General features: G+C 47.8%; 1 protein-coding gene across 2 annotated transcripts in view; it reads left to right on the top strand.

Annotated features, from left to right (window-relative positions):
• LOC138743679 (rab11 family-interacting protein 2-like) overlaps positions 1-12,569 on the top strand; it is a 93,952-nt gene that overhangs the window by 65,821 nt on the left and 15,562 nt on the right. For both annotated transcript variants that reach the window (XM_069899256.1, XM_069899257.1), the window contains exon 3: positions 2,181-2,229. In XM_069899256.1, coding sequence (XP_069755357.1) covers positions 2,181-2,229 — 49 coding nt within the window. The remainder of the gene's footprint in view (positions 1-2,180; positions 2,230-12,569) is intronic.

Genomic DNA, 12,569 nt, shown 5'->3' with positions numbered 1-12,569 from the left:
CGACAATGAGATAGACAACAGACTCGCCAAGGCAAATAGCGCCTTTGGAAGACTACACAAAAGAGTCTGGAAAAACAACCAACTGAAAAACCTCACAAAAATAAGCGTATACAGAGCCGTTGTCATACCCACGCTCCTGTTCGGCTCCGAATCATGGGTCCTCTACCGGCACCACCTACGGCTCCTAGAACGCTTCCACCAGCGTTGTCTCCGCTCCATCCTCAACATCCATTGGTGCGCTCACACCCATAACGTCGAGGTACTCGAGATGGCAGAGGTCGACAGCATCGAGTCCACGCTGCTGAAGATCCAGCTGCGCTGGATGGGTCACGTCTCCAGAATGGAGGACCATCGCCTTCCCAAGATCGTATTATATGGCGAGCTCTCCACTGGCCACCGTGACAGAGGTGCACCAAAGAAAAGGTACAAGGACTGCCTAAAGAAATCTCTTGGTGCCTGCCACATTGACCACCGCCAGTGGGCTGATAACGCCTCAAACCGTGCATCTTGGCGCCTCACAGTTTGGCGGGCAGCAGCCTCCTTTGAAGAAGACCGCAGAGCCCACCTCACTGACAAAAGGCAAAGGAGGAAAAACCCAACACCCAACCCCAACCAACCAATTTTCCCTTGCAACCGCTGCAATCGTGTCTGCCTGTCCCGCATCGGACTGGTCAGCCACAAACGAGCCTGCAGCTGACGTGGACTTTTTACCCCCTCCATAAATCTTCGTCCGCGAAGCCAAGCCAAAGAAAGAATATAATAGTTTTATTTTTTTATATAACTTTTTTTCTGTATATTCCTTTTATATATTACCTTTGATTAATGGCTTTTACTTGTGTAATATTTCTGTAAAATCTAATAAAAATATTGAAAAAGAACATGGACAAATTAGGACAAAGGGCCTGCTTCTGTGTTGTTTAGGCAGATGAAACAAATTTTCTTCCAAGGGTCATGATTGTTTGGATATCTTTATAGGACAGTGAACCAGTATTGTTTGGGGGAAATAGAAATAGATTTTCAATAAGCAAAGAGCTAAAAGATAAACTGGATAGGCACATGATCTTATTGAATGGAGAGGTAAGTTGATATCCAAATGATCTTTTACTCCTAATACATATGATCTCCAAAGCATTCGATAAGATGATTGGAGGAGTTATTTGCTTTGATTTACCTGAATGTTTTACTGATTGATAACACTCTTGATTCATTTGTGTAATAAGATGAAAAACAATGAAACCACAAGCCATGTTTTTCTACAAGAAATCTGTGCTCCGCAAGAGAGGTGTAAAAGTGGAGAACTTGGACTCAATTCCAGATTTATTTTCTTAATATGGTTTTGCAGTGAATTCACAAAAGCCCTGTCACATGTTAAGGGGCAAGATCATAACCACAATTATTATAATGTAGTGTACCCGCTACACGAGCGTGACGAGCAAAACACACCAAAGCTTTGGAAAACAAGACTGATTTATTGTCTGGCCATCACGCTATATAGGCCCCTGGTGCTGATGTCAGGGTCCCGCATCATTGGAGCACAAGCCTCGGATTGGCCAGTGTTTCTGCCAGAGCTCCCCATCTTTTTGCCATACGGAGGTCACCTGGCACAATGGCCGGTGTCATCTCCAGGTCCATTTTGTGGGCCGGTCCGTGTCTCCGCATGTAGACCGCTACAAGAGATGCTTTACAAGTGTCCATGTAAGAAGGCAAATAAATCAGATTTTCAAAGTAATTGACTTTTTGCCTTTTTTTAAAACTGGTTCTCCCCATTATAATTCCTGTCCAGATACTTCTCTGGTTTCATTAAGTCCACCAACAGGCTTATTGATCATGCATGGTAACAGCATTATCACTTGCATTTACATAATCTAGTTTTCCAGTATGGAACACTGGATAGCAATCAACAAAGTGAAACCTGACCATACTTCCTCTGGTCTGTTTGAGCACATAAATATGAATTGATGGCTTTCTAAATTTATATACAAATTATGAAGTGCCATTTACACCTGACCCCTGGGAATAATTGAAGTGAAATGTCCATCAACTTATTTTAGTATTTAGATGCCTAACTTAAAGTAATTTGACACATAATGTATTTTGTGTAATGGAAAGTCGCATTGAAACATACAAGATGTCAAATACCCTTCAGCCATTTTAAACTAATTTTGTGCTTTAATGAACAGAGCATGAAACATCACAGAAGTAGCCGAATGTCAAAATCACATAGTTATGGTAAGAAACTCCAAGTTATTTAGTTTATAGATTGTTAATTTGATAATTCTGAGAAATCTTTCCCAAACAGATAATATACAAGAACATTATTTACAATTCTGTGTTCTCTAACCTTGTTGGCCAGCCTCTGTGAGAGATCAAAATCCTCCTGAAAATCCAAATGCATCATATCCCCTGGTTCCCTGGTTGTGCCTTTTTGGAAGCCAGGAAGGAAGAAGCAGACTGAAAATCAGGAGTGGAATTGAAAGAGATTGCCCAAAGATTGGGGTTTGATGGAGAGATAATAGGACAATAGAACATTACAGCAGAGTACAGGCCCTTCGGCCTACAATGTTGTGCCGACCTTCCTCAACAATCTAAACCTTAACTAACTCATACCCATAACCCTCTATTTTCCATGTGCTTGTCCAAGAATCTTTTAAATGTTTCATTTGTTCCAGCCTCCAACACCACCCTTGGCAATGCATTCCAGGCTCTGTGTATAAAAAAAAACGTAACACTGATGTCCCCCTTAAACTTTCCTCCCCTCTTCTTAAACAGGTGTTCTCTGATATTTACTACTGTTACCTTGGTGAAAAAAGGTGCCTACTGTCCATCCTATCTATGCCTCTCATAATCTTATAGATCTAGTTCCAAAGAAAAAAGCTTGCTTCATAAGACTCGTTCTCCAATCCAGGCAACATCCTGGTAAATCTCCTCTGCATCCTCTCTAAAGTGTCCACATCCTTCCTATAATGAGGCAACCTGAATTGAATACAATATTCCAAGTGTGATCTAACCAGAGTTTTATAAGAACTGTAACTTTACCTCTTTGAATTTAATCCCCCTCTACTATTGAAGGCTAGCAGACCATAAACTTTCTTAACTATCCTATCAACCTTGAAAAATCGATGAATTTGGACCCCAAGTTCCTCTGTTCTTCCACATTTTAAAGAATCATGCCAATAAACATCACTTCACACTTATTCAGATTGAACTCCATTTGCTACTTTTCTACCAACTCTATATTCACAAAGCCTCCAACCTTCTTGTCATCTACAAACTTACTGACTCATCCTTCTAATTCTTCATCCAGATAGTTTATAAAAATAACAAAGAGCAGGGGTCCCAGAACAGATTCCTGCAGAACTCCCCTTGGCACTAACCTCCAGGCAGAATACCTTCCATCTAATACTATGCCCTCCTTTCTTTAGGCAAGCCAATTCTGAATCCACACAGCCAAGCCTCATGAGGTGGGCCTTTTTATATGCCTTATTAAAATCCATTTACACCACATCTACTGCCCTACCTTCATCAATTTCTTTTGTTACTTCCTTAAAGGCTCATAAGGCACGACCTGCCTTTCACAGAGCCAGGCTGACAATTCCTGAGCAGACTATGCTTCTCTAAATGCTTATAAATCCTGTCCCGAAGAATCCTCTCCAGTAGTTTGCATACCACTGATGTAAGACTTTTTGTTCTATAGCTCCCAGGATTCTCTCTACTACATGTTTTTAAACAAAGGGACTAAATTTGCCATTCTCCAAACTACCGCTACCACTTCTGTGGCCAGGGAGAAAGCAGAAATCTTTGCCAATGCCCCAGCAATCTCTTCCCTCACTTCTTGGTCTTGGGGACATTAATCTTCATGTTTTCAAGAAGATCCTGCACATCCTGTTCCTTAATCTCAATTTGCTCCAGTATATAAACTGTTCTATTCTGTCCTCACATTGTCCATGGTGAACACTGAAGCAAAGTATTCATTTAGGACCTCCCCTACCTTCTATACCTCCTTTATCTTTAAGTGACCTTACCTTTACTCTTGCCATTCTTCTGTACATCACATATCCATAGAACACCTTTGGGTCTTCCTTAATCATACTTGCCAAGGCCTTCTCATGCCCCCAGAAGTAAAACATGAAAGCCTGCAGACATCATAGTTGAAGTAAAAGCATAATGTTGGAGAAACTCAGCTGGTCGAACAGTTTTACTTTATATAGCAAAGATAAAGATGCATAACCAACATTTCAGGCTTGAGCCCTTCATCAAGTCATTAAAAAAATAATGGCAGGCACCCAAACAAAATGGTTGGGAGGGACAGGCAGGGGGAGGAGCACAATCCCAAAGGCAGGGAATAATAGGTGGATAAAGGAGGGAGAGCACACCAGCAAGCAGGGAGATCTCTGTGAATGGAGAGGTAAGTGGGTGGAGAGCTGAATGAAAGAAGATGGAGAAGAGAAGGAAGGGAGAAAGGAGAGTAGGCTATCAGAAACCGAGAAGTCTATTCTAATGTCATACAGTTGAAGAGTGCCCTGACAGGAAAATCAAGTCTTGATGCCATAGTACATGGGCAATGGACAGTCATCAAAGTGGGGCACGAAAATGAAATGATTGGCCACCAATGTGGATAGAGTGAGGGTGCTCAGCAAAGCGATTTCCTAGTCTGCACCAGTCTCCAATGTAGGGAAGGCCATAAAAGGAGCATCAGATGCAGTAAATCAATCCTATGGATACACGTAAAGTGTTGCTTCACTTGAAAGGCCTACTTGGGGGCCCTGAATGGTGGTGAGGGAAGAGGTGTGGGCACAAGTGTGGCACTTTCTGTGGCCACAGGGAAATGTGCTGGGGGGGGGGGGTAGTTAGTATGGAAAGATGAGTGGATGGGAGGGTCATAGAGGAAGCAGTCCCTATAGAAGGCAGAGAGGGGAAGATGTGTCGAGTGGTAGGATCATGTTATAGGTGGTGGAAATTACGATGCAGAGGCTAGTGGGGTAGTAGTTAAGGACATGGGGAATCCTGTGTTTGTTACATCTGGGGGCAGGGGGGCCAGGGCAGATGGGCAGGAAATGAAAGTGATGCAGGTAAGAGCTGAGTGGTGGTGGAGGGGAAGAAGAAATACATTTCAGATGATCTGGACAAGAATCTTGGGAACAGATGCAGTGGAGAAAGAGAAATGCGAGAAGGGAATAGAATGCTTGCAGGAGACTGATTGTGTCGTTGAGGGAGTTGGTGGGTTGGTAAAATATGTCATTGGAAAGTGTGTCTTCCTGAGATGAAGCAGAGATCAAGAAAGGGAGTGTGTTGCTGGAAATGGACCTGGAGAATTTGCAATCAGGAGGAAGTTGGCAGGAAGTGAATTAAGTTGATTAGGGTTGGGAATGTCAGAGGAGGAAGGCGGATTGTAGGGGGGGGGGCTAAAGAGAGAGTAGGGAGGGTTGGGGTGGGAAGAAATGTAGAGCTCAGAAAGGGAGATGGGGGTTAGAATTGATAGAGGTGTAGGGAGATTAAGGAGGAGTAAGGAGTGGGGGTGGGGGGGGAATAAGCCTGTGGAATCCAGCAGTGAGGTCGGGTTTGTGATAAGTGCTTCATTGGTAGCCACTTAATGAGAGTTGGTGTTGGAAGATGCAGCCAGAGGGCAGCCAGGACTCAGGTGAGAGTTTGTGGTTGAGGCATCGGGAGCTCATGTAGGCAGGAGGCTGGGGTGCAGGATTAAGGTCACAGTCAAGGTGCCGGGAGCTCTGGTAGACGAATAGCCAGGGCGTTAGCAGGAGTCGATGGAAGAGTACATCCCAGAGTATGGATGCTCAGAGCCCAGGTGAAAGTTTGTTGTGAGGCATCAGGAGGTCCAGTAGGCAATAGGCCAGGGTCCAGGTGCCGGCACTCAGGTTGGTGAGCAGCTGGGGCCTTGGCAGGGGAAAAAGGCCAAGAGGTTGGGAGCTCTGGAGGGTGAGCGGGCAGGGCCCAGGTGAGAGTTTGCTGTCAAGGCATCAGGAGCTCCAGAAGGTGAGCAGCCATAGCCTCAGCAGGAGTCTGTGGCAGAGACGTCAAGGGCTCAGATAGGCGGGCAGCTGGGCCTAGGTTGGAGTCAGCAGCCGAGGTGTCGGGAGCTCCAGAGGGCGGGCGGCCAGAGGCCAAGATTATCCCCTCGTTGAGGGTCACAGTCTGCAGTCTCAAGGGAAGTGAGTTTGTGATCCTTCATGGACATCAAGTAAGTGTAAAGCTGGCATTTGAGCACATGGATCCAGTAGCACATGAAGGCCATGATTAACGAGATCCAAAGCTGTGGCAACAAGAGAACGATTTGTTGCTGATATCTCTGCAAGGGTGGTGCATAGGAATCGTCAAGAGAAGCAGAAAGAGTAACAGTCAATACCTCCAATTCAAGAAATGGCAAAATTGGGAGGCTTGGTAGTGGAACCAAGTAGCTAGGAAGACTATGTGACTTGAGTCTGGGTGAGTACATGGTCGTAGAACTTGAGAGCAGCAGGGATTACAGATGGGGAGCAGTGAGAGAGAATCCCACAGAACTCCCTTCAGAGATCAAAGAACTTCTTTAGGTAGGCATCCCTCAAAGAGGTTTAGCAGTAGATAGAAGTAAAACACGAAAAGTGAAACAAGAAAACCTACATTTTTTTCAAACCTTGTGAAGGGCTCAAACCTGAAACGTTGTTTATGTATCTTTATTTTTGCTACATGAAGTACACTGTTTGACTAGCTGTCTTTCTCTAGCATTGCCTTCTCATGCTTTCTTCCAGTGCTCCTGAGTCCTTTCTCAGTTCTTTCCTGGCTACCATTTAATTCTCATGATACATTCCTAATCTTTATGCATGCTTCCTTTTTTTTGGACATACAGCATGGTAATAGGGCATTTCGGCCCACAAGTCTGTGCCGCCCAATTTTACATCCTATAACACTGGTACATTTTTTGAATGGTGGGAAGCAACCAGAGTCCCCAGAGAAAACCCATGCCGACACAGAGAGAACGTTCACACTCCTTACAGACAGTGCAGTCTATAACCCTGATCTGTTCCATGATCACTGGCACTGTAAAGGCATTGTGCTAACTGTAATGCCAACTGCGCCGCCTTCTTCCTCTCAAGTAGGTGTCTCACTTCTTTTGTCAACCATGTTTCCCTTATCCGACTCAGTGGGACAAACCTATCCAGAACCCATGCACAAGTGGTCCCAAGACATCGCCCACATTACCTCTCTCTTTTTCCCCCGAGAACATCTGTTCCCAATTTACTCTCCTCAGTTCCTGTCTAATCCCATTGTAATTAGCCCTTCCCCAGTTAAACACCATATAGCTGCGCACTACTTGAAGGAAGACACACACACGTAGTGTAGTCAGGTTAAGTTCTCCGTTTTATTAGGCGTTCCCGCCGTTTCCCCCTTTTACCTACTTCACAACCCGCATACCAAATGTGGGTTTCCCGCGTGTGGGTACCTTCTTGCATAACAATCCATAACATAACATAACAATTACAGCACGGAAACAGGCCATTAGGCCCTTCTAGTCCGCACCGAACCAAACACCCCTTTCTAGTCCCACCTCCCTGCACAATGCCCATAACCCTCCATCTTCTTCTCATCCATATACCTGTCCAACCTTTTCTTAAATAATACAATTGACTCCGCCGCCACTATTTCTCCCGGAAGATGATTCCACACAGCTACCACTCTCTGAGTAAAGAAGTTCCCCCTCATGTTACCTCTAAACCTCTTCCCCTTAATTCTTAACTCATGTCCTCTTGTTTTAATCTTTCCTCCTCTTAACGGAAATAGTCTATCCACATCCATTCTGTCTATCCCTTTCATAATCTTAAATACTTCTATCAAATCCCCTCTCAACCTTCTACGCTCCAAAGAATAAAGACCTAATCTGTCCAATCTCTCCCCATACTCCAGATGCTTAAACCCAGGCAACATTCTGGTAAACCTTCTCTGCACTCTCTCCACTCTGTTTATATCCTTCCTATAATTAGGCGACCAGAACTGCACACAGAACTCCAAATAGGCCGCACCAACGTCTTATACAATCTCAACATCACCTCCCAACTCCTATATTCCATGCAATGATTGATAAAGGCCAGCATACTAAAAGCCTTCTTCACCACCCTATTCACTTGAGTTTCTACCTTCAGGGAACGATGTACCGTTACTCCTAAATCTTTCTGCTCTTCTGTATTCCTCAATGCTCTCCCATTTACCACATATGTCCCTTCTTCCTTGTGTACTGTCCCTGATTGTTGGCTGTGCAGCAAGGCCAGCACCATTTGGGGGGCGCTGGCCTTTAAGCTGCCCTTGCTTTCATCCCGCTGGTTTGCTTATTGGGGCCATTGGCGCTGCGCAGGCTGCTGGCCTTTAATTACGCTCACTACCTGGAGCACTGTCTTGATTGCTGCCACGGCATGCCACCACATGAACACCCCCCTCCCCCAGAACTGGTGGCATTGTCCTTAGTGCCCGGAGGCAGAGTCTCTGCAGGGTTTGGTGGCCTGCTTCTCCAGCGTGGTGCTAGTGTCTTGACCGGGCGCACTGGGTCCAGGTGTGCCGGCTTTAGCCTGTCTGTGGTGAAACTTCCATCTTGCCTCTGACCTCCAGCTCAAACGTGACTCTGTTGTTGCAGATGGCCTGGAACAGACCCTCATATGGCCTCTGCAGCAGTAGACGATGTGGACCCCTGCGAATGTAAATGTACTCACAGACCTGTAGGTCTTTGGGTATGTTGGTCCTCACGTGTCCCTGCTGGAAAGGTGGAGTCGGGGCCAGATTGCCAACTCTTTCCCTCAGCCTGCGGAGGAAAGCTGCTGAGTCATCCTGCTGTCCACCTGTGAATTCCCCCGGGACCACCAGTGGAGCTCCATAGATGAGTTCAGCTGAAGAGATGTTGAGGTCTTCCTTGGGTGCCATGTGGATCCCCAACAGTGCCCATGGTACCTCATCTATCCAGTTAGATCCTTAGAGTCTGGTCATGAGTGCAACCTTGAGGTGTCTGTGAAAGCGCACCACCAACCCATTTGACTGTGGGTGGTAAGCTGTTTGGTGCAGCTGGGTGCAGGCTGACGAGGTCAGACCACAGACTGGAGGTGAACTGGGACCCTCTGTTGGATGTGATGTGGGATGGTAACCTAAACCGTGCCTCCCAGGATAAGATGAGGGCTCTGGCGCATGAGGTTGTGGACGTGTCTGCCAGCTGGACTGCCTCTGGCCACTTGGTGAAGTGGTCGACTATCGTGAACAGGTAGCAGAAACCCTGGGATACTGGTAAGGGTCCTACTACATCCACATTGATGTGGTCGAACCTTCATTCCACGGGCTCGAAGTGTTGAGGTGGGATCTTGGTATGCCACCGTAACTTGGTTGTTTGGCACTGCGTGCATGCCTTCACCCACATGCTGTCCTATTTCTGCAATCCATGCCACATGTATTTGCTGGTATCCAGCCGGACTGTGGTCCTGATGGAAGGATGAACCAGTCCGAGGGTGGAATTGAAAACCTGCCATCTCCAAGCTGCCGGGACAATAGGTCTGACCTGGCCAGTGGCCATGTCGCACAGGAGGGTGGTGTTACCTGTGCTGATTGGGATGTCCTGGAACTGCAGTCCCGATATGGCAATCCTCGATTGGGGAATCTCCTTGTCGCCCTGCTGCACCTCTGCAACGATGTCCACTCCCCTTGATAACATGTGGATGCTTTGTCTGGACAGTGTGTCGGCCACTGGAGATGTGCCTTACATGTGTACTCCGAGGTGTAAGACCGGTGTCGTTGCTGGCAGGCTGGCCAGGGGTTTGAGATTTTAGCCAAGATGAAAATTAGGGACCTGAAGTGGCAAATGGCTAAATACAGCACCAGTAACTCTCTGTCAAGAGCACTGTACTTCAATTCCAGAGGCCACAGATGTTTGCTGAAGAAAGCCAGCGGCTGCCAACTTCCTTCGATCTGCTGCTCCAGAACTCTGCCGATTGCCACTCCTGTGGCATCCACCATCAGGGCCATTGGAGATTCTGCCCTGGGGTGTGCCAGAAGAGTGGCACCTGCCAAGGCTTCCTTGGCCTTCACAAAGGCCTCAGCTGACTCCTCATCCTTCGCTTTGCTTGCCATCTGGACAAACAAGGGCTGCATGATTCAGGCAGCTGAGGCGATGAACCTGTGGTAGAAGCTGATCAACCCCACGGAATCCTGTAGTCCCTTGGACGTGCTAGACCGAGGAAACTTTCAGATAGATTCCACTTTGCTGGGTAGAGTTGTGGCTCCTTCCTTGGTTATTCTGTGACCCAGGAAGTCCATGGCCTCCAACCCGAACTGGCATTTGGCTGGGTTGATTGTCAAGCCAAACTCGCTCAGTCGGGTGTAGAGGTTGCGGATGTGCGTCATGTGTTCTTGTTGGTTCCTGTTTGCCACGAGGATGTCGTCCAGGTACATGAAGGTCCAGTTCTCGGCCCACTGCATCCATTAGTCACTGGAATGTCTGTGCAGTGTTCTTCAGCCCGAACAGCATTCAAAGGAATTCAAACAGGCTGAACAGGGTGATGATGGCGGTCTTGGGGATATCATTGGGATCTGATGATATCCCTACACAAGGTCTACTTTGGAAAAGACCTTTGCCCCGTGCAGGTTAGCCACAAAGTCCTCGATGTGTGGCACAGAGAATCAATCCAGTGTTGTGGCCTAGTTGAGCTGGCGGTATTTGCTGTATGGTCTCCAGCCCCCAGTTGCTTTGTGCACCATATGCAGGGGAGAAGCCCATGGGCTGTCTGACCGCCGTACGATGTCAAGCTCCTCCAGTTTCTTGAATTCTTCCTTCGCCAACTGAAGCTTCTCTGGAGGAAGGCATCTTTCTTTTATGTAGAGTGGTGGGCCCTGGGTCAGGATATGGTGCTGTACTCCACTGCTGGGGCATCGCCGTGGTGAATTGGGGGGGTCAGCACTGCAGGGAATTCAGCCAGGACTTTGGCGTGTTCATCAGTCGATCACTACATAGAGTCCAGGTGGAGTGCTGGGAGCTTGGCGTCTTTGAGGGGGAAAGTTTGGAAAGTCTTAGCGTGGATCAAACTCCGACTGTTAAGGAACATAATCAGGCTATGGCATGCAAGACGTCTGCCCCGAGGTGCGGCTGTTCCACTGTGGCTAGTGTGAACACCCAGGAGAAAAGACTGCCTTCCAAATGCAGTTGGACCTTGCAGGTACCATAGGTCTGGGTCGTGCTGTTGTTGGCAGCCCTCAGCGTGGGGCCTAACTGCCTGTTCCTGGTATCCTCGTAGACACAGGACCCTGACCTCTGCCCCTGAGTCTCCTCAGAAACGTGATCCGGACTGGTGGTCCCAAATGTACAGGAGGCTGTCTTGTTGGCCAGCCGTCATGGCCATTAGCGACGGCTGACCCCGGCATTTCCCTGAAACATGCATAGCAGCCTGCACCGCCGGGCTCCGGAGCCCCATCCCTGGTGGTAGAAGCACCACTGGTCATTGGCATCACCTCCTCTGTGAGGTTGCTGCTCTCTCGACGGGTCTGACTGCAGGGTTTAGTGATGAGCCCCATGGACCCCGAGAACTCTGTTTTCTGTTTCCACCGAAAGTCCACTCGTGCTGCAACTTTCCGGGGGTTGCTGAAGTCAGTGTCTGCTAGGAGCAGTTGGACGTCCTCGGGCAGTTATTCCAGGAATGCCTGCTCGAATATGATCCAGGGCTCGTGTTTACCCAGGAGGGCCAGCATCTCGTTCATGAGAGCTGATGGGGGCCTGACCTCTTGCCCATCCAGGTGGAGCAGACGTGCCCCTCTCTCGCGCTGTGAGAGCCCAAAGGTCTCGATAAGCAAGTCCTTGAAGGCAGTGTATGTGCCTTCCAATGGGGCTTCCTGGATGAAGTTGGCTGCTGACTCGCAATGTCCTGGTCCAGGGTACTCACCACGCGGTAGTACCAAATGGACTCTGCTGTGATCTGCCAGATCTGGAACTGTGCCACAGCCTGGTCAAACCACACGCATGGTCGATTCGTCCTGAAGGTTGGCAGCTTGAGAGCGCCTGCGTAGACTGCTGCCGGTTCACTCATTGTTGGATTTAGATTCCATCTAAGTTGTCAGGGTCACCAAACGTAGCCACACCTTACTCGAAGGAAGACACACACACATAGTGTAGTCAGGTTAAGTTTTATTAGGGGCTCACAGCAATTTTTATACTTGCCGTGTTACCTCCGTTTCACCCTTTTACTCACATCATGACCCGCATAACAAAAGTGGGTTTCCCACGTGCAGGTACCTTCTTGCATAACAATCCCTTCTTCCCCACGCGCTGTCCCTGACTGTTGGCTGTGCAGCAAGATCAGCATCATTTTGGGGTTGTTGGCCTTTAAACTGACCTTGCCATCCACCCGCCGGTTCACTTGTTGGGGCCATTGCCGCCATGCTTACTGCAGGCCTTTAGTTGTGCTCGCCGCCCGGAGCGCCGACTTGATTCCCGTGGCGACGTGCTGCCACAACTATATCATTTGTATACTCCATTCCTTGTCTCTTTGGCTTGGCTTCGCGGACGAAGATTTATGGAGGGGGTAAAAAGTCCACGTCAGCTGCAGGCTCGTTTGTGG

Source organism: Narcine bancroftii, chromosome 9 (genome assembly GCF_036971445.1).
Source record: "Narcine bancroftii isolate sNarBan1 chromosome 9, sNarBan1.hap1, whole genome shotgun sequence".
In the NCBI taxonomy this organism is placed as follows: Eukaryota; Metazoa; Chordata; class Chondrichthyes; order Torpediniformes; family Narcinidae; genus Narcine; species Narcine bancroftii.
Note: the sequence above shows the minus strand (reverse complement) of the source record. Positions and strands in the feature narration are given on the sequence as shown.